Raw genomic sequence first — 23,108 nt, forward strand, 5'->3', positions numbered from 1 at the left:
TATTCGCAAGCCTTTTACTATGCGTTTTTCACGTATGAAAACAAACCGCAAACATTTTTGACACAAAATCAAATTCCACTAACAATATATACTTTGTTTATTGCAACAGGTCGGCAACATTTCTGGAGCAAAATAGGTTTTATGGGTGCGACTTGCCAAATATTTTGGTCGCAAATATTTATGGCTTTAAAGTAATCGGTTTGTGAGGCATTAGGTCACAGGGTTACTGCCAAAAGTTGCCTGAGGTATTTATTTTAAGTTACACGTATGAAGTTTGAATTTCAAGTGGTTTCTGGGATATGTCTGGTGCTTACAGCAAATTTCTATCTTTTTTGTGTTCTTTTACAGCTGTGTACCAAGCATATCTGTGTGATGACATGCAGAACCCTAAGTCACACACTCTCAATATGGTAGCCATTTTGGGACAAAGTCATGGGTAGCAGTGTGGAGTAGTGGTTAGGGCTCTGGACTCTTGACCGGAGGGTCGTGGGTTCAGTCCCAGGTGGGGGAGACACTGCTGCTGTACCCTTGAGCAAGGTACTTTACCTAGATTGCTCCAGTAAAGCCCCAACTGTATAAATGGGTAATTGTATGTAAAAATGTGTAAAAAATTATGTAATTGTATGTAAAAAGAATGTGATATCTTATAACAATTGTAAGTCGCCCTGGATAAGGGTGTCTGCTAAGAAATAAATAATAATAAAACGCAAAAGCATTCCAAGAAAAGAGATTCCGGGAGCAGTTCCTGGTACATCTCAGTTCCGCTCCACACTGCCCGTTGCTATTAAGCCAGATGCTCACTCTGAAGACATTTATTTCTCAAGTGCTTTTGGAATGAATTCAATGGTTTAAATTTAGAAATAAAAACACTTCCCAGGAATGTCTGGGCTTGACAAATCTGCAATGCCAGACAAATCCAGCAGATGGCAGCAACTAATGATTAAGGACTTTTTTTTTTTTGCCAGCCACCAACAAATTCATAACTGAAGTACAGTGTAAAAACCAAAAGCCCACACACTGTAGTTACAATAGTTTTGCAGTGCATGTCATGTTTTTGAACTGCTATTTAGCTATTTTAACTGCCGAAGCATCATTGTGGTACCAATAAAAAACAGCAGCATTTTCTATGGGATACAGCATCAGTTGAAAGATCTTTTCCTGGAGGAATGTTTTTTTTTTTGTTTGTTTGTTTTTTGTCAAGTGAATTTCTAAAATCACCAGCGATACTAGTTTTCTGTGATTTTTTTTTTTTTTAACCTGTGATTTTCCGTGATTAAAAAAAAAAAAAACCAAACATTTAACATGCTCTTATTGTATTACTTGTATTGTAACACTTGCAATGTATTTGCTTACGATTGTAAGTCGCCCTGGATAAGGGCGTCTGCTAAGAAATAAATAATAATAACATTGAGCTTCCCAGATAACCAAGCACAATAACAGTCAACACTGGGTGCACCTATTGATTCATTATAAAATCAGACAGGTACGTTAATGTAAACATAAAGCTAATTCACCGGAGTTGAGAACTGTTAACAACAAAAAAGTAACACTGATCCCCCTGTATATTTTGCTTTTGTAAAGGAAAACAGAAGACCCTTGAATTAAGAACAGCCGTGATCTCTGACTCTGTAGGTAAATATTGTACAATCTAAAAATATTTCTCTTTTTAAAATATTTTATTCCCCTTACTTACAGACATCATCCAATTTTTTTTGAAAACAACAATAAACCATCATAAAAAAATGTCCACTTAGTGTGTGTGTATATATATATATATATATATATTATATATATACATATATATATATATATATATATATATATATATTAAGTTTTGTTTTGTATCGATTTCAAATGTTAGTCTCTGGTGGGTCTCATACAATGATTAATAAAAAAAATATATATATATATATATATATATATACAAGCACACATTGTCTGTCTGCTTGTATATCTCTAATAGTAGTTAACAGCTTTCAAAGCATGCATTTAATCCCTTAACAAGTAAATACATGGGAAAAAAAGGAAAACAAAATGCGGATGTAATGCATAGCACATCAATCTCAGTTCCCTTTATTATTAACGAGGCGATTCCCCCAGTCACGTCCTGGAAGGGTCCATTGTGAAAGGCGAGAACCAGCTCGGGGTTGCGATCAGGGGTCGATCTCGTCGGGGACAACAGTCAGAATGACGTCTTCGTTCCCTCTGCGTACCACCATGCGCAGGGTGCTGTCCTTCTTAATGGCGTCGCTGACGTCACTGGATGTGGTTATTAGCTTCCCATTGATGCTGATGATCACATCGTGTTCCTTCACCCCTCCGCTGTAACGAGCAATCACACGGTCAGCTCTTCTGAACCCACCTCAATCCCATCGAGAACTCCTGCCCTTCCTAGACTTCCCCGTGTCCTATTGGTAAAATTATTTTCTTTCTGGCTATACAACGGGCATACTGAGGCTTCTTTACTAATTGTTTGATTTAATAATGAATATTCCTCTGAATATTCCATAATTCTCTCTCGATCCTCTATCCTGTTCTTACAGAAAATAAACACACTGACTGGACTAGCAGAAGCCAGTTTGATCAGGTCCCACTTCCGGTAGTGTAGCTATGTTACGGGTCGTGCATTTTCAGACAGTGCTGTGACACTGGCATTTCTTCCTATGCAAGTTCCAAAAAAGGAATATACCAGACTTCCTGAGATACTGGAACTAACTGGAAATAAATAGTACAAATTATGAAAGCAAATGGCAAACTTGTATGGATTCGGCATTATATGGGTTAAATAGCCCTACTGTCTGGAAACAAATGGAAAGGTGAAAGGCTTCACATACAGTACCATTGCCAAACCGCTCATCCTCCCAGCTCCTCAACCCTACAGCTGGCCTGGGCCAAGGATATTCTCTCTGAGTGGGCCAATGTCTGAAGTGCTGTTTTAAGCCAAGTTCTCCTGGCTTCCTGTTCTAGGTCACAGGCTGGCTCTTGTTGCATTAATAGAGCTAAAGCATTCATACAGGTGAACTACAATATCTCTTCTAGTGCTGAAATCTACTCCTTCTCGGCACAGAGAAACGGGCCAATAGGAGCCTTTCAACATGACCCCTAAAGAAAGGATTGATTAAAACAAAGAGCAGCTTGTTAATTGGGAAGCAGCAGCGCTGAACTGTGAACCCCTCTGCTGTACTGGCCACCCATCTGTTGTGTGACGCGGCAGCGCTGTACTGCTGTTCCACTTACGCTGCAGCTGGTGTTTTCACGATGACTTCAATCACGTACGCTCCGGAGGTGACATCTGGAAAATCCTTGTGCTGTTGCTTCAGTTCCCTGGCAAGCCTGTAAAACAGTGCGATGAGTCTGAGGGAACCAGCAACCTGCAATCCCCCAAGATTTACATTTTGTATAGAAATCCATTTCACTGGAAAAAAACAAGCTTACATCTCCACACCACATGAATCAAGCTGCCTTTCTAAATTGAAAACATGTTTCAATAATGGTAATTTGCAGACCATGGATTGGATTTTATACCCCATTGTAACTGTTAGCTTGTATGCATTGGATATTATGCTTTTCAGCAATGCTGCTATCTTTAGTATTAAAGCATGTTGCTTCTGAGATGAGTCGTACTGCTGAAACATTTTATCTACTGGATTTTGAGAACTCTCTGAAAGTGTTTTAAAGACTAAGAACCTCTAGCAATGCAGAGCTTTGTTAAAAGGGCTCACTCACGTGGTAGTGAGGCTCATCATTCTTACTCCAATATACTTCTTTTTTGGTGCAGTCATCCCTAAGTAAAGGAAAAGCAGGAAGTCAATGAGTGAAGGTTAAATCACAGGCATATACACTGTAACACATGTAAAACATAGTAAATACAAGTATGGTCTAGGCATTATAGTGCACAATATACTTTGCAAATATACCATCTGCCACAACTAGACCACAGCCAACATGGTAGGCAAACTAGGATGGTATCAATACCTCAAATACACACAGAGAGGTCTTCACATATTTATACCTGCACTGTAATTAAATGTGTTGGGTCCACCTTTCATTGGCAATGCACTACTGCAAAGTTTCCCCCATATTCTTCTGCAAGGATGTTATAAGTTTATGCTCTGAGATCTGCACACTCATCTTGCAATAAAATGAAGCAAACTTTGCACTGGTGCAAACAGAATGGAAACTGGATCAGTTGCTATATCCAAGGCAGAGAGGAAATCCTGGAGGTACCTTTTGCCTGTCGGTCGTGGGACTCCGCGAGGAACTGCCTGATTTTATCAGAGGGAATGGCGAAGGAGATGCCGGCCGTCACCTTCAGAGTGTTGATCCCGATCACCTCGCCGTCCTTCAGAAGCAAAGAAATCCAGCTCAGCTCACAGGTCTCTTTTCAGGAATTGTGGGTGGAATTTGGCTGAGAACCGGCTATTTGTATGAAGTAGTTTAACGTGAATGACCACTGTAAGCGATTTACAATCACTGAGCATCCACCTCCACCCCAGCTCCTGTTTCTTTGATCCAGAATGATTTATTTTAAAGCATGTAGTATATATATATATATATATATATATATATATATATATAACAGGGTTATTATTCAATTACTGTCTTACTGTTATACTCCTCGATACAACGTGAGTCTGGGTGTAACAAAGCCTTCCTATGTACCATGTCTGTTGTCACTGTGGTGTTATTATAAGAATCCCAGAGAACCAAAAACCCTCAACAGCAGCTCCTGCCAGCTGTTTTATTGTGTTGTCTATCAAGAAAAAAAAAAGAACGCTTACCAGATTCACCAGAGGGCCTCCGGAATTCCCATACTGAAAGCAAAGACACAACAGGTAAGTTCAGCTGCCAAAGACTGTAATATAAATGTCAGCACTATATTTCAAACACTTTGTTTTGTTCCAGTATGGATGATGGTACCCTTGAGCCAGATACTGTCTTTAAGTGAATCTGTTTTTTTTTTTTTTTTTTTACTGTACTTGAAATTCAGTTCTGCAATTTACAGGATTAAGTACTCTGTATGTCCCTATAGGCCTTAAGCCTTAACCAAACTGAAGGCATTATTTACACAGTGATTTTGAGGACAAATGCAACTGAAATGGATCCATTTAAGGTATTGCTTTGAACTATTAATCTGGACTCAATGGATCCTGTGTTGGAGGGTTTTAGGACACCAAAGCTTCTAATAAAACCTGTAAACCCGACCCTAACCCCAAACCTTAACCAATAGAGAGTACGCACGTTAATGATGGCATCGGTCTGGATGTAGTCCATGTCCGAATTGCGGAGGCCCAGCTCTTTGCCTCCTCGCTGGGTGGTGCTGACGATCCCTGTGGTCACTGTGTTCTGCAGGGAGAAGGGGCTCCCGATGGCCACCACAAACTCCCCCGGCCGCAGGTCAGCTGATCGGCCCAGCAGCAGAACGGGCAACTTAGCCTGCGGAGAGGAGCCGGCAAAAATCAAACGGCATTGAAACCACTGCAGCCACTTCCACCGATATAGAAAGAAGAGCCCATCTAAACATAGGCTCCTAAGAGACAAACGTCTTCAATACCAGGTAAGCAAACAGAAAAAACATATGGATTTAACATATATACAACTGTCTCTCTATGTAAAAATTGTTTGCAGTTAAACATATGGTGTAAATATATTGTATATGCATTTCCCCCTGTGTTATGGCCATGCAAAAACACAGAGTCAAAAGTACTGTAAGTGAAACAAGGTTAGAAATTCTTAAATAGGGACTTTATTGTTTGAAATATTAAAATACAGCATGCTTTAAGATATTTATTTAAATTATCAAAATGAATACACACAAAACTCTAATGTACAATTCTCTAGGTCATTGTTTGATTCCTGATAACGCTCAAAACCATTTGGACACAGAATTATTTACAGGATTATACATAAATTACCAGTGCAAGTACAGTGCACTGAGGGACAAAACAATTTGCCAAAACTTCTTTTTCAATTGTCTGGCCCCAAGAAAGAGAAGACTTTCGAAACCAGATCCTTGGGATCCCCAGACTACCATGCTGAGCGAGTCTGGACAGTAAAAACAAAAAGCAGCATCCCGGTTGAGAGGGGGATGGTTTTGGAATATGATAGAACGTCCAGGTTGAGTCAAGCTTTTAAAAGCGGTTTCACGGTTGATTAACGACACAGGGTAAGTGAATAAGAAACATCTAAAAGGAACCGTGATGGTGCTGGAATGGGTATTGGCCTGAGAAAGACATAGAAAGTCAACATGTACTTTTGTTTTAATGTATTATGGAAAAAAAAGAAGTAGGAAAAACTTTATTGGTCTTTCATCCGGCCAGATCTTTACTTACCTAAGTGCTAAGCACAGGACATAGCGAAGCCTGGCTGGCATTGAGTAACAGAACACGCAACAAAGTGTGTCAAGCATTCTCCAGAATGCTCTGAATATATGGGAAGGGGAATCTTTCACTTCCTCCCGCTTGAGGAATACATCCCTTCAACAGGAATAGCTGTCTGCCATCCACTGCATGTAAGCGAATAAACAGATGGGGGTGAAAGTGAATAGAAATGAAAAGGTTTCTGGTACCTAAGGTCACTGTGTTTGAAATACAGTAACTTGGAAAAAATGTCCATGCAAATAGAGGCATATAGAGGCTTCTAAGAGTGACCTAGACAGAGGTGGCCAAAGTTGGCCTTTCCACTCCTGGTCCTTGTTACAAAGTTGTTCTAAATTGTTTAATTGGACCAATTAAACCTCCACCCAGACCCTGAGGTTCTTGATTATAGCAATTGACCTGTTAAACGTGGAGTGGAATGGCCCTTCAGGGCCATAACTGGACACCCCTGGTTTTAATCATCAAAATGTCAGTTTTTAGGTCAGACTTTGTATAGACCAGTAGAATGAACCCCCATGGTCTTTATACACCCAATCAGCTAATTGAGAAGACAGATAAAAGCATGGCAAAGGGTGCAGATCTAAATCAAAATTCCAGCAGTGCATCAGAACAGAACAGCCATTTTGGAGCATTTCCACATCAAAATTAAAAATACATATCTAGCAACATTGCTGCAGGCCAGAAGCCAAGCAAGAACAACGTTACTACTGCAACAACATGTTACTAACACTCTGAACATGCACCTAGTACTGAGCTGGGCGATTTCCTGCAGATCCTTCCTTGCCAGTAGTGCTCTAACTGTCAGTAAGACCCTGTAGTCATTTTTACAACTGCAGAAGCGTTACCACATTCATGGATATTAAAGGCGTAGCGGCCCGAAGGTCTACATCATAGCGTTTTATAGCGTCGACCACACAGGCTATTCATATACGGAGGACAAAAAATAAATAAATAAATAAATAAATAAATAAACTTTACAAGACATACAGTAATTCAACTAATTTCATTTTCAGTAACACTGATGCAGGCATTCATAGCTGAAATTGTATTATGCTTTAAGGTGCATGGTACAGTGCATTTGTAACATTCTAAAAAACGTTCACTGTGTCTGCAAGGCATTGACATTTCAGTGCCACTGCCATTGAAGATCATTTGAAAAGAGCTACTTTTCGAGACTAACATTGTATTACACAGGACTCCTTGGCACTATAGTTTACCCTTTTCACTGCCATGCAATCTGTGTTCCTGCTGTGCCAGTAATAATGATTATATGGATTATATTAGCAATCTGATATTGTGTATTTTACAAATACACAATATCAGATTGCTAATATAATCTAAGAGAAAACACTCCAGTGTAGTGATAATTTAGATAGTATAGATTTGTAGGTGAAATCACAACTTTGTAGCAAATGGAGTGTTTTAAAACAGAACTCCACATGCCAGAGGAGGCAGTGGGTTTTTTCAAAGAGACCACATAGTTGCACAGTTACAACCTTTAAGTTATCAGAACATTAGGAAAGACAGTAAACTGACAAGATTTCCAAGCACAAAAAAAAAAAAAAGTTTAAGGTTTAAAGATTTCAAAGCGGACAAAAATCCTAGTAGAGGTATGTAAAATACAAATGCTGTCACTAGCAGTTTAGCTAAACTCTCATCCCACGAGTCAGTGAGTCACGTTAGTTAGAATCTCCGTGCCAGAACTACAGCTGCTAAATGGGTGGGAATTGTTCTCCCTGTTTGGTGGTCTTTAAACCTATGACTAATGAAGCTGAATCTGTTTTTTGTGCTGAGTTGGCAAGCCTGAAATTCAGACATTAACAATGTACAGATCTGTCGTGAAATCACAAAGCTGTGCCCCATAATGTCAAAAGTGTTTATAATCATGGATCAATGTAGGGGATCTGCATCCTAATATTTGGACCAACCTTGTGAGTCAGTCACTCAGTTATTAAATGCAATGCGAGAGTTCCTAAGACTCCAGGCTTAGCAGCGTTGTAAAGACCAATGGACTTGCAATCTGTCAGCTACTTAACTTAACAATCACATGTCTTGCACTAGCAGCCTGCTGCAATTATAAATTTAATCAGAAATCTGTCCTGAAATTTTATCAATTTGTTTCTTGGCATTTAATGACAATACATGAATCTGATTATGACTGGAATTCATACAGTATGTGTAATTCTCCATGGCCAAATCACAATGCTTCCAGGCTCTTATATTTGCTAAAAGGTAGTTACAATTTAAATTAGCCAGAAAGATGAAATGGATCTTTTTTATAAGTGCATCTAAGGGGAATGTTTTTAAAGAAACAGAGCCATGCTGGTCTGCTATCTTGATGTGCTGCGAGTTTAGCATTCACATGCCTGGGGGATGCGGGGCTCAGGGTATTACACTCACATCCCACTCAATACCTCAATATATAAACACCTACTGTACAGGGCTTTTTGCCTCATTCTGATATAATTGAATACCAACGTTTTGCATTCCATACTGTCATATCCGCAGATAGACTATCGGTTTAATCTCAGTGTAACAGCATTGCTTCTTTGTCAGCAGCTGCTGTGCTACAGTAAATCACAGTTTTCACATTCTTCTTGCACACGGGAAACTCCTCTGGGTTCCTCTTGGCTTTTTGTGTTGAAAGCTGGTCTGCCATCTTATCAGCAGTGTGGGTGTAACCCTTAGACCACATGACCAAACCATGAGGAACTATCTTTGTTTTAAACAATTGTTCAATAGCACTTCTGTAGCTGTCAAGCAACAGGAGGAACACTTCAGTTCATAATAAGGCAAATTAGATATTCTTCCGTTTTCCACCCAATTTAAAATGGTTCAGTTCTTCCTGCCTCTGTCCGGCCTTGTCATGGGGTCATTGTGACAATGCAGAGAGTGCCCTTTGAGCCCACAGTGACACACACTCCACACGACAGTGTCTTTACTGTGTGAGCCATGGGTGACTCATTACAGTTCATCATTTTAAACATAAACTTTATCTTACCATAACAGAACCAGTTACAACACTATTTGAGTAAATCATTTTTCAAGCAAACATACCCCGATATATAAACTTCAACAGCTCATATATTTAGGTGCCATTAAATTAACATTATGTGGAATACTTCTTTCAATATCTCAGCCAATCAGAAGTCAGTAAAATAAAAAATAAAAAAACAGGTCAGCTTGTGGAATCCCATATACAAGTTCCCATGGTATTTTTGCACAGTATTTTTTACAATGTTCCCATGCTTTTCCCATGGTAATGCGATGCATTTACCATTGCTTACCCTGGTTTGCCATGTTTATTAATATGCTTTGCCATACCTGCCTGTTCTTCCCAATACTTGACCATACTTTCATTGTGCTTTATTACACTCTCCTGTGCTTCACAGTTGTAAACTTCTGATAAACAAACACAGAGCTGGACATGCTTGGATTAGTAAAATAGCAGCTGCCCTCTTCAGTTACCAGACTTGAACAGATTTGTTTGTATGGTAGCTGGGGGGAGTTTACTTGAGTTCAAACAGCTGGCACAGCACAACAGCAAAACAGCAAAGTCACAGCAATCAAGAGAGAAATACAGGGAAGGTAAGAGAGACTCCAGTTGATTGTGTATAGCTACATACTGTACGGTACATGGGATTTTATGTGCTTCTTAAACCAAGTAACAAGACAGAAAGAAAAGGCTTTGGAATGCACTTCATTTGCCAAGGATGGGCACTGCAGTTTATTACAAACTAAAGTGGAATTTTGGTCAAGACTTTCTCATTATAAAGCACCGCGGTTACAGACCTCTGACCAAGCATTTTAGAACAGCCCATTTTCCAAAAATAAAAATAAAGACATAAATGAATTTAACCTTGCATTGTAAATGTATACACCTAGTACATCCTGATATTGATGCAATACAGGCATCTGGAACCTCTTTGTATCAGATAGTTTGTATCAAATGGAAATTACATCAGATTACAATAAGCTATACTGTTTAATTATTCTAACTTATTATAAAAAATACATACATACATACATACATACATAGGGTACAATGTATAATACCAGCTAATTTCACCTACTCAAGGTCAGAAGAGCCAGTAAGCCCAGTAAGTAAATACCAGCCTATATCATGCAGCACCTTGTACGATTCTCTATAATATTAAGTAGACCCCCATGTTGTTGTGAGAACAGCCATCTCAAATGTCTTTGTATCAGATGGCTTGTATGAGATTGGCCATACTGTTTAATTATACCCATTCAACTACATGTTATAAAAAATATAGTATAGGGTTTGTGTAACTCACAAGCAGAGATCTATTATGATTATTAATTACAGAAGGCAAGATAAAAAGTCTTTAGCTGGTAACAATATAAGACAATACAACAGAGCGGTGTCTGTGTGCCTCTGAGTTCATGTTGCAGTTGACCCACACTGCAGCTTGGCAGAGTTTAAAAAGGGCACCAGAGCCAATGCTACCATTCTATTTATTCTTTTCCCCTCATTAAAGGACACTGGGAGATACTTGGGTGAGTTACAGTGCAGCTACAGCCTAGCGCTTATTTGTCTTCACCATATTATGTCCTTCTAATATTAACGCTTTAAATGTGAAATTTTACGACTCCACAATCTCTCCTAATATTATCAACTGTTTAATCAAAACAAAAACTCCCTCATGCAATAGCACTAATGCTGGTATTCTGCTCCCACAGTTCCCATTCTAGCAGACGTGGTAATGTTGAAAAGGATATTGCAGTGATCTGTGCAAAATACACAGGAGAGTGCATTTGTTGCATATTCTACAGTAGCCCTTTACAGGCGTCAGAACCATGAAAAGGGGGTCTAAACATGTAGAATAGCATGCCATGACATACCCAGACAAGCAATTCCCAAGATATACTTCAATAAGTAAATAGGTGGCTTACATTCATGCTATGGGAAAAGTTTTTAAGAAGATTCATTCTTTTGAAATTAATTTAAAAAAATTAGTACGTTTTGATAAGGAGGTCCCAAGCGCAACAACATCTTATGGCACATGTTCCTAGATCAGTGGTAAGTACTGGTCATTGCTTCCCCAAACCTTATCACAAAATATCATAATATTCTGGTGAGAATTTCCATAGCCATAAAAAACTCAGCTAAGAAAGTGTCAGTACAGGGAAACAGTAACTTATCATGACCTACATTCATAGTACCGTCACGCTGAATAACATGACGTTCACAAATAATGTACTGAAAAGCTATATTCTATATAGCTGCGGCCTAATTTGCAATTAGGTAAACACAAATAATTCAAGTGTTTTGAAAGGCAACACAAAAATATAACTTGGCCACCTGTGCTTTTCTGCTCATTGTTTTTTTTTTTTTTCAAAACATCAAATTGTTACCATATGTTGAAAACTTCCCCAGCCAAAGTTAAAAAAAAAATGTAAATCTTTGAGATTTGTTTTATCTAGCTTTACTGCACATCAGCACCTGCAGATTCAGAGATTTGGCTACAAACCAACGTAACCACAAAATGCCAGTCACTAACCATGTTCCTGTAGCCCAGGGGAGAGTGAAACACATCCAAGCAAACTTCCCAGTATAGCACTTTACAACCTGGTGAAATGAGTCTTTCCCCAGAGGCAGTCATTCTGTATGAACAGGTTATTATCACTTACTTTTAAAATGCTCTTACAATTGTGATTTGCCATTTATTTAAAGGGGATTGACTGCACATACATGCACTGGCTGGCCAAAAAAATGAGTCAATCACTGTCATATCCCATAATTCAAAGCTCCTGCTGTATTGTTCAGTGTTGAAGGAGTCACGTGACCACATAAGTTTGTTCACGCTATCCTCCAGTACCATTTTGTAACCGAAGCAAAAATAGTACTGGAGAATCGCATGAATAAATTCCCCTCACTGATAGCAGAACACAAGACATAAAGCTAAGAATAAGATTAAAAGGTAATTGAGTTCCTCGCTCTCATGTTTCCACACAATATCCCTGTTACTTTTCTGTGGCCTGCGGTAATCAAATGACTTGTTTGATCAGAAATTACTGGGAGTAAAAACAACGACAAACAAAAAAAGCCTTTTTGTAAGATTGTTGGGTAATTGCTGCCTCAATCAAAACTGCCAAACCACAAGGCTCTGCCTCAAAAAGCAGCCGTGCGGAATGTAAATGAGTCATGGAAATGGAAAAAACAACATGTCAATCAGAGAGTTTCTCTCCAGAGGTTCAATAGCCATCACAAAAAAAAAGAGAGTTCCACCAGGAGCTGATTATATCATCACAAAACGCAAAGTTATCCAGACTTCATTTTCGCTTTAACCCAACTGAGCCAATTTCTGGCTGGTATTCTGTTTTTCCAGTCGAAACATTTGTCATGGAATCTTAGTTTCTTTAAGTATTTTTAAAACTAGCACTATTGTGTGTTTAACACGGTTTAATTGGGATATGCAACTTTTTCAAGATTTACCACCTTAAACAGAAATGAGTTTAGTCCACAGTTCTATTTTGCTCTGCAATACCTATCAATGTACAGAGCAGACATCTTGTCTGTACACGTTTTATGCTCCAACTGTACTCAAGTGTTGCTTGCCAATCTGAGTCAGACCCAACTGACAACAGCTAACTCATTTAACCCATGCTATTCTTTTTGGTTACACTGCATGTTGCTTTACTTACCAGTTCTACCTACTGGGTTCATTCTCCAGCAAGAGCTGCTGTGGATAAGAGATGCATTGTAGAACAGGGGGATGTTGTAGCTAAATCGCATGAGGGTTATCATGTATTTTTTTGTATTTTAATAGCATTTTAGGTTACCACACATATCCACCGAACAGACAGACACTGCAGCTGCTGTAATTACACTTATAAGAGAACTTTCTGTTAAATGAGAAGTCAAGTCGACTGTGCTAGGTTCACCCGCATTAGCTACTAAACCAGTTCCAATACATTCAACCCTATTAACAAAGCTTTAACTCCTTAGCTATTTAAAAGTATTTCCCACAGTTTTCACCACAACTCTCTAGGACAGTTTCATGGTATGAATATCACACTTTATTTTATTCAGAAAAAACACTTTGGGGGAAAAAAAAACCATTCTTAAAATAATTCATCATTTAAAGATTTGAGAATAGGAGCCATTGACATGACGCGACTCAGTGCTGTTCCCGAAGAGAAACTGCAAACGAAAAAGGGCAAAATTTCCCTGTACCTTTTCCAGCTCAGTAGGAAATGAAAATGTATTTTTTCTGTAAATGTGGGTAGAAATGAACAAACCTACATAAAACAAAAACAGCTGATCTAAAAGCCAGGTGTTGAAGAGGAAACATTAAGAAGAAAAAAAAAGTACTGTTGGCTACTGTGGGGAAAATTAGAACATTTCTCCATGGTACTGCAATAACTCTGCCAGCCTGTGAGCTTACACATGCTGTGACATCCTTCACAGAACTTTTTAAAAGCAAGGAGCGGTCTAGCTGAGGGCGATATGGCACAGTTACCTAATAAATGCCTCTCAATATCTGTGTCAGGCGAGGTCAATGCTGTATTCCAGTGTAATCACCCCACCACTCCACATGAACTTCCCAGTCCAGCGCTGCAGTAAATCCTCCTTGGCTTTATTTTATTCTGCTGAGCCCAGTTCCAAGGAAAACAACAGAATTATCCCCCCCTTATTTCTCAATCCTAGCATGAGAACTCTCTCCCACTTTCTTTATCACAGATTTTTTTCCAGTTTCCCAATTTTGACCCAATATATCCTGCCACTACAACACTATACATTCAATTCCAGAGCTTGCACAGTTTAGGACCCCACCTGAGCCTCACACGCAGCAACGCATTTAGTACACAGTGTTTACACAACGCTGCACATAAAAAGCCGCAACCTCAAATTGCCTCTCAGAGGCCTTGAGAACCACAGTACACAGTTTTGCACTGAGTAGGGACCCAATATCTCAAAGCGTTAGGAAGAGGGACAGAGGGGTCATGGTTCTCAATGTGGGAAATTGAAAAGAGCGAGTTTATTGGAAAAATGCTTGGCCGTGACTGCTGTCAAGAGGGAAGATTCAAACCCATGAACATGTGGTTCAGATGAATTCTCTACCAGTTCTGATTGCTCATTTACACTGCGTCCACCTTCAACAAGGTGTTTAAATCAAGTCTTTCTTACCCTTTTTCACTACTTTTTAAAACAGCCCTCTATAGACAGAGTCCAGCTTACCGCAGTGTCTATTTTAATTAGTGCAATGTCCGCCTTCTCGTCCACGTCTGTGATTTTGGCATCGTAAGTGGCCCCATTCTTCAGCTCCACCTTCACTCTGTGCTTATTGGCCACCACGTGAGCATTTGTGACAATCAGCCCGTCTTCCGAGACCACAAAACCAGAGCCACTCGCCACAGCAACCTCCCGCTTCGAAAACGTCATCCTGAGAGACGGAGAAAGAGAGAAAATCCATTGAGGTGTAGCCTTTAATATGTGCCTCCCTTGTCACTGCTTTCCGTTTCTGAGATTTTTGTTTACATTTTTTTTTTTTTGTGGTGTTGGGGGAATGCAGATTGGAAATTAATACTGTGGTATACTATATGGAATGTTTATATATATATATATATATATATATATATATATATATATATATATAGGACCTGCTTAAAGTAGTACAGTATTTTCACAGGGGATACAGGATATCAATTGGCACACACGTACTTGCGGTACAGTTCAATGTGAACCACAGCAGGCGCAATTTTCTCCACCACATCCGCAATGAAGTTGTATCTGTGCCGGAGGCTGTCTGGGTTTTCTTGACCTGCTGAAGACAAAAATAATTATCACAATGTTCCAAAAAGCATAAGAGGGTAACTGCAAATTTCACACAGGTGTCTTCTTGTGACGCGAGTTTGCGCACCAAGAGGATTTAAAACATGATCCACTGTGTCCCACAATAATGTTCAGTTTTCCACAAAAAAAAAAAAAAAAAATCCCTTGGTGTCTCTTTATTATATTAATTCAGTGAGGTCTGGCCCACAAACATTCCCGATATTACCTCTTACAAAACCCGTTATGAAACGTGTGAGGGGGTGATATAACAGAGTCAGGGCAGGAAGCTTGGAGTCACAGGCTTGGTGTTGACTCAGCTCCAGCTATGGACTTTCATCTCCCCGCCCAACGGGAATCAGCAACAGATTGTGGAATCCTGGGCCAAGCTTGGACCGAATCAATGTGTTTAGAATCGTCAAAGGAGGACATACTTGATGCTCTGCCAGTGACTTGCAAAACAATGATTTAATAAGTTTGATTAAATGTTACAGTCGACTCTCACTTATCCAAACTGACCCCTAGTGTATGTGCTTTCCCATGTTTCAATATGCAGTTACTCTTCATTGCAACTGTAGGGAATGCTGCTTTATCGTGTTGTACTTCAAAGTGAAAAAAAACACTTCAGAAATGTTCGACTCACCTATGTAACTATAAGCCCAGGAAAGTCATTGCTGATCCTTATGGGTGCACTTTTATTTAAAAGATAAACTCCTAGCTGCCTCACTTTAGCTATTCAGCTTAAGAAAGTGGTTGAAAACTGCCACAAATGCAGATGTGATCCCTTTAAGTATCGGCCAGCTGCATGACACAAGTACAGCCAGTCTTTCACTGAGTCCACTCTGGGAGTACAGCGCTGGGTATTTCATGCTACAATATCCCTTTCGCACGTGGTCCCAGCTCCAAGGAGTAATGGAAGCAGAGTCTTGCAATGGAAAGGTTATTCGTAGCATCATGCCACAGTGGAATTACCATCGGCTATGAATTCATTTGAAAACACATTGTGCTTTTTAATCATACATTTATATGTTGAAAACTTCTATACTGTTTGAATGCAGAGATAACAATATTCCCACACCACTGACCAAACCACGCAGAAACATACACATTGGGCTTAATTCTCAAGCTCTAAATCATCATTAGCTCATTTTTTTCAGAAAGGAGAAACATGCCCAGTAAAGTTCCCAAACCAGACATAAACTGAAGTTGTTTAGAATTGTAGTGTTTTTTTTTTTCTTTCCTTTCAGATAAAAATGTCGCAAATGACAATTTGGAGTAACTAGCTTTGTGAATCTATCCCATTGTATCGTGGGCATGTACGATACTAACTGATATCCACCACATCCTGTTAAGCTGAATACCCATAATGCCATTACATTAGCATTTGTGTTTTTCACACAAACTGCATGGCTGCCTATCCATGGCTCCTGACTACAGTGTTATAAATATATTGTATATACTGTATATATATATATATATATTGCTGTAGACTCTGGGGATTGTTTATTATGTCCCAAACAAAAACATCTGCTGTGCATGACTGGAAGAAAAACAAAGATTAAAAAAAACCCACACCGGATTTCAAAATATGGTTATAAACCAAACAAACAAGTGTTTATGCAGACTGGGGTAACTGCTGCTTGTTTGGTGGCCTCAGTAACCCGCAGCATGCATACTGGGGTTCATGTGGGAGTGTGGGAGGGGGTCAGACAAGACTGAAACCATTAATGCCCGCTGTCACGTTTTATAGAGCAATCATATACTCTGAGGGTCCTGGTGCCTGATTTTGCCTGTTCACTGGGTTATTTTTATATATATTTTGAAAACGTGCTCATAGCAAGTTTCTGCAGCCATTCCAACATCAATACATAATCAACAGGTACTTTATATCAAGGGTCCTGACACGACAATACAAACAGAACATATTTATTGTACTATATTAACATCACAGTCCTAACACAGCTATTAACATTGAAATGAAATTACTGTACAAAAAAAAATAACATTCCAAAAATAAAAATAGGCATGCAACTAATTACGTAAGGTAAAACGAAATAACAAATGAATTTGAAGCGTTGGAAGTTATGGAGGAGAATCAGTGAATGTAAATAAATAAATAATAAAAAAAAGCCCCAATGACTGCTGCTTGTGACTTTTCCTTCCTCAATGTATTTCGTTCAGAATGCGAGACCTGGCTTGTCTATTATTACCCCCCTGAAAGCAGCAGAAGGCTCCCTCCTCAACACTCTCAGTTACTTCTCCTGGTGAATGTCTGGCTGGGTTCCTGACCTTATTGCATTCCCTCCGGAAGCTTTTCTTCCTGTCCTGGGAGTCCACGCCGGGCCCCCATCGCTTGCCTGTCACTCTGCTCTGGCTGCAGGGCTCCCACACTGCCCTTCACAGCGCTGCCTACACCAGTCTCAGATGACGCCTATTGCATCTTTTTTCAGAGTCACTCCCAGGATATTGTTGACACTCATGTTTTATGTGTTTTTCCATTCGGAAGCTGGGCAGTGGATTGAGTTGCAAGATTGAGATTCTCTCCCCTAGCTGCCTCAGCAGCAGCAGCAGCAGCAATAGTGCATATGGGATGCACAGCAAACACCCTCACTGTGAAGTACATGTTTAGAATTCAGATCCTTTCAGCTAAGCAAGTCCCACATGTGCAGTTTTGACAGAAGCACCTATTAGAGCAAACAAGTAATTTCATTTAAAAAAAATGTATCTGCTTAAAGAAAGATCAGGTTTACAAGCTTTACTTCAGGTAGTCTTGCATGTCCTAGATACAGTATAAATGACATTGTGCAATGGTAGAAAAAAAAAAAATACTGAAATTGCTTTGGTCAGAAAACTTCCAGAATCACAATTTGGAAAACCGTTGTGGAAACAATAAGCAGTTAAAAATGAGCATTGAAACTTTTTAACTTAGTTCTTGTAGAAGGAGAAGGGTGGTGGTGGTGAGGATGAACCAATAAATTAAGGTTGTTTTGAGTCTTTGAGCTGAAGCCTATATTTGCAGTTGGGGCTGGGTAGATGCTGAGTAAGCTACAAAAACACATTAATCCCACAGAAAAAAAAGAAAATGCTGCAGAAAAGCCACATCCACTGCTCTCATGCTCTCATGGTCTTAGAGCATGTGGTGCAGTTGCTTGACATGACAGGGAGCTGCTGACAATGGCTGGCTACTTGTTGTTTCTGGGGGCTCTAAATACAAACTCAACAGCCAAAACGTACAACCTTAAAACCAACGGCATCAGGGTATTTCTTATTATTAAGGAATCGCCTTTCCCACTGATACTGCAGTAATTCAGGCTTTAATTGCTTATAATTTACAGAGCAGTAAAATCATATTAAAACCATCTGTTTTATTTGGTGCATTGCACAAAGCTGGAACCGAACTGATGGATTTATCCAACAGCTGCGTTTCAGTTAAGACTGTAATGCTGGCACAAGTGCAACCATAAGAACTGCTGCCACTAAGGCAACACAATGAGAAGAGACACAGTTATGCATTGAGGTATTCCAAATGATGCACATGGAGAGGGCTTTAAATCAGGAGGGAAATAATATTCTAATATAAGTATGCTTGATTGCAATGCATTACAGTAATCTTTCACAGGCTCCTTAAAGGGATACCCAAATAGTATAGACATCCCTTGTAGGCCACTGAGAACCTTAATTTATGGGATCTACAAGCATCTATTATTATACTATGAACTACTTTTTTATACAGTTAGAAAGAAATGGTCCAAACCTTTTGCGCTGGTAGAAAGGCTTAGTAAATCAGCCCTAATGCACTTAATAAGCTGTGTTATAAAAGCAGGACATTATGTTATAAAACTCTGGCTTCGTGCACCACATTCATTTGCATCCATTCCAATAGCTATTAATAAATCCTGTTGGCAAAATCTGTATTGCAGGGCTGGAGAAACAACAACTCGTACTTCCTTAACAAGCTCTAACTGCCCTCCTGCTGTTAACCCGGGCACACAGCAACTCAACAATGTTCTAATTATACAGAGGACAGAATGATCAAGTGCTGCCTTACAATCTAGCAACGTGCCCTTCTACTGAGCTCAAGTCTCTAGTATCAGTAGTCTTTGGTACTCAACGGGGAGACATACGACCTTGGAGGAGCCTGACCTTGTTATCTCAGAAGCTAATCAGGTTGTGGGTCTGGGTGGTGCTTGGATGGGGGACCTCAAAGGAAACCATGTACTGCAGCAGTGTGTGAAGTGCTTTTTCATGGCTCAGTAGCTGACTCCCAGTTTACTAAGGTATGTTGTAATACTGTAGATTGTTAAATTCCATACAAGTAGGTTACTGCCACCCTTAACCCAACCCAAACCTCAACACTATCCTCAACCCAACATCCAACCCCAACCATATCCCTGAACCCAGAAAGTCACCGAGCTTGGGCACACACTAATACCTTTCCAGTTTTCCATGCTATACCCATGTCTATATAATGAATTAAGTGTACATTAACAATCTGACAATGCTGTTTTTTTTTTGTTTGTTTTGTGCTTTACCATAGTTCCCAGTGATCTGTCATGCTTATCTGTGATTTATTAGATTTCAATGTGCTATATCTCCCCTTTGGTCACTGTATGGATAATTGTACCATGTTAAGTTTCCTATCTATTTCATAATGCATATACCGGTATGTTTTTTCAACTTCGACCTCAATAGCATTCACACAAACTGGTTTACTGTCTTGGAATGCACTCCATCATTCTGCCTTTTTATTTAATTTCATCAGCAGGGATGGTTGTCAGAATCCCATTCCATAGCACTTAAATCCATTCCAGGTTTTGCCATGTGCTGAATTAGCCACCGTGTATAGGTAACATGCTCAGGACTCACTGAGCTCACAAGATGTAACCTGGACTACATTAAACTGCAGTGGAATGGATGTCTCATTTCCATCCCTGCTATCAGGAGCTGGCATCAGGAACTGGCACACATTTCTCACCAAATAAACGCCAAAATATTATTGCAACCAGACCACTCACAGAGTGCAGCACCTAGCAGTCTGAGGCTGCACATTCACTAAGTTAGCCAATGGACTTGTTTGTGCAAGTTATACTTAATGTTTGTTTTGGAGAGGAAAAAAAGCTTTTTTATTCTTAAAATTGATACTGTTTAGCACAAAATAGTTATTATACGCAAGGACCCGTTAGTTGTATCTGTTTAAGTACTGTGTAATTATGCATAACGACAGTAGGCCTACATATCATTTAGTATAATTTTGTATATTGTAAGCTGGTGAACAATAGCGTTTTATTTTCTTTGCAGCGACTGGCAGAAGCTGATAAAACTTTAGCAGGAAAGAAGGAACTGATCGATACCCAGTGCAGTTTGACAGTACTTAAGGTAAGGTTCATATTTAGCACAATTAATCAATGCAATATTTTTGGGACTGATGAATGATACAGCATGCTAAGTGTTCAACAGAAAACCGAACAGGAAGATATTTTTCACATACCTTGTCCGCACGCTCCTCTCTGAATGAAGATTACAGGCGGCTGCTTAAGTTTCTCCGCACGCTGGCTGACTCTTTTCAGTTCACAGATATTTCGGTAGGACACGCCGTCGCTCCCGCAAACTGCTTCGGAGCTTTCGCAGACGCACACCCCAGCTTTGCCCCTCCGTCTCACCGTCAGAGAGTGAGCCACGCCGTCTGAAACAGAGCACTCCAGCCCTTCTCCGCAGACCGGTTCCCCGAGCCTCCCCGATCCGCCACAGGACTCTCCCTCCCCGACTGCGCAGACCGGGCAGCAGTCGCATTGGTCAAGTGTGTCCCCAGCGAGACATTCTGTTGGAATCGGAGGGCACTGCGACTTGTCGCATCGGTCGGGACAACCAACGACATATCGCTTAGAGATCCTGGCTTCTGCAAACAGCAAGGGTACAAATAGCAAACCGGACCAGAAAACTTGCCAAAGCATGATTACAGCTTATTAAAATAATAATTATAAATAGAAGGCAAAAAAGGAATGCAGAATTCTATTTTTTAAAATTACAATTTCGATCCCCAAAAAAGTTCTACAAAGTTTTTTTTTTTTTTTTTTTTTTTTTTAATTATTATAAATTAACTTTGCATGGGTATGAGGTATTCAGTGACTACAACGTCAGTCAGAACGAAATACAAAAACTTAACGAAGTGAAAAAAAAAACAACAAAAAGTACACTAAATCGACTCAAGTATGCTCTTGCTCTTGTATGAAACAGAGGGTTCTGGTTTGGTTATTTAATACAGTACAGCTGTGTAAACCATTGCACTCTCATACGAAGCTCTCTCTCTCTTGTGCACGTTGCTCGTGTTTACAAGAGTTTATAGAGCCTCAGTCATTCCATCTGACGTGACACACTTTAGAGACAATATACAAGGCCAGCGATTGGTGGGGTTGACCGTGACGTTCAATTTGGGAAGATTATTGAAACGGCCAATAGCAGCCCTCATGTATAATACTAACTTTTACCCACAGCTACAGCTCTACCGTATTCCAACCGTTACAAAAAAAAAAGGTACCGGGGTAGTGTTAAAAATGTGCTAGGCACACCAAAACTTGTCCCGTGTAACGTCAGAAAGCGATACGTTGTCACATTGCACGTGGTACGCTGTAAGATTTTGATACGCGGTCAGATTTTGGTACAGGTGCAATCAATTGCGATCTGATGGGTGTTTTACTACTGTCAGACAGAGGTACATTTACCATTAATTATATAAACTTAAACTGGAAACAGAAATTAAATTAAAAAAATTCACAACGAACAAGACAAAATGAGAAGTCCACCGCAAAGTTGCACAAGGAAAAAAAATGTACAAGACCCAATGTATTGCATATGATAAATATTCACATACTATATTCTTGGTGGAGAAATATGATACATTACATAAATAACAATGTAAAAGACTGGAAAATATGATACCATACATTAAATTAAAAAAATATGTAAAAGACCGAAAACAGCATAACGTACCAGATTTGAATGGACGCTTCCCTGCTTTCTTAGCAGAAGTTGTTTAGGCATGAGTACCACATACCTGAAAATAACGCTACACCGGTAGACAACTCTTAGAAACAGACCACAACTTGGAATAGAGAACGTCCAATTTAAATGCCCCACCGCCTAGTTAAACTTGTAGCTTTGTAAAAGTTATTTGTACTCTTTCTTAGCTTGTGTGCCATTTTTATTATTCTGTTCATTGATCTAGCTGGTGTGTGCTGCTTTTCTTATTGCATGCATGAAAAAAAAATTGTGTTTAAAACATAGGGCAGCAGTGTGGAGTAGTGGTTAGGGCTCTGGACTCTTGACCGGAGGGTCGTGGGTTCAATCCCAGGTGGGGGACACTGCTGCTGTACCCTTGAGCAAGGTACTTTACCTAGATTGCTCCAATAAAAACACAGCTGTATAAATGGGTAATTATATGTAAAAATAATGTAATTGTATGTAAAAATAATGTGATATTTTGTAACAATTGTAAGTCACCCTGGATAAGGGTGTCTGCTAAGAAAGAAATAAAAATGATTTTCCTTATTATATGGTGTTTGCTTTATCACATTATAATTTGGATAGATGTAATATCTTTTGTGTACTATTTTTTTTAAATAGATGACTTTTTGCACAATGTGAAGTGAATCCAAAATACCCAATACTCCCACTCTACTAGTGTCAGTGTGGCTGTAGTTGTTTTTGTACTTAAACTCCAAGGCCTGCTTCGCACCTGTGGACAAATTGATATTTCCATTCAGTTACAGCCCTGGTAAAATGCACTTTCAGATGCTGCCCAGTCCTTGGTTTTAAAGGCAGGGGCTGAAAAAACTGTTGAAATACTTTATGAACACTTTTCAGAAGCTGAACAGGAGACATTGAAATAGTGGAGTAAACTCACGGAGCACTATTACTAGAGATATATGTTGTGAAAG

At 39.5% G+C, this 23,108-nt stretch overlaps 1 protein-coding gene across 2 annotated transcripts; it reads right to left on the minus strand.

The window, feature by feature from the left end:
- LOC117415549 (serine protease HTRA1B-like) lies at positions 1-21,504 on the minus strand. Of its 2 annotated transcripts, none has more exons than XM_034026050.3 (9): positions 20,663-21,504; positions 15,067-15,166; positions 14,584-14,788; positions 5,242-5,436; positions 4,782-4,814; positions 4,228-4,342; positions 3,727-3,784; positions 3,238-3,333; positions 1-2,322 (listed from the first exon to the last, which is right to left on the minus strand). In XM_034026050.3, exons 1-9 carry the CDS (start codon positions 21,123-21,125, stop codon positions 2,154-2,156), a joined length of 1,434 nt encoding a protein of 477 aa, XP_033881941.1. In that variant the 5' UTR covers positions 21,126-21,504; the 3' UTR covers positions 1-2,153. The 2 variants fall into 2 exon arrangements, with proteins under 2 accessions (XP_033881941.1, XP_033881940.1); XM_034026049.3 differs by having other exon boundaries at positions 15,067-15,169.
- Between the last annotated feature and the right edge of the window lie 1,604 nt (positions 21,505-23,108).

Source organism: Acipenser ruthenus, chromosome 7, assembly GCF_902713425.1.
Source record: "Acipenser ruthenus chromosome 7, fAciRut3.2 maternal haplotype, whole genome shotgun sequence".
NCBI classification, from domain to species: Eukaryota; Metazoa; Chordata; class Actinopteri; order Acipenseriformes; family Acipenseridae; genus Acipenser; species Acipenser ruthenus.

What these genes read in the sequence shown, in the direction of transcription:
- LOC117415549 (XM_034026049.3), bottom strand. Translation starts at nt 21,125, where the DNA reads ATGCTTTGGCAAGTTTTCTGGTCCGGTTTGCTATTTGTACCCTTGCTG. An exon ending in GAGAGGAGCGTGCGGACAAG is followed by an intron (nt 15,170 to 20,662) that starts GTATGTGAAAAA and finishes TTTTGTCTTCAG; the next exon opens with CAGGTCAAGAAAACCCAGAC. An exon ending in TAATTAAAATAGACACTGCG is followed by an intron (nt 5,437 to 14,583) that starts GTAAGCTGGACT and finishes TCCTCTCCGCAG; the next exon opens with GCTAAGTTGCCCGTTCTGCT.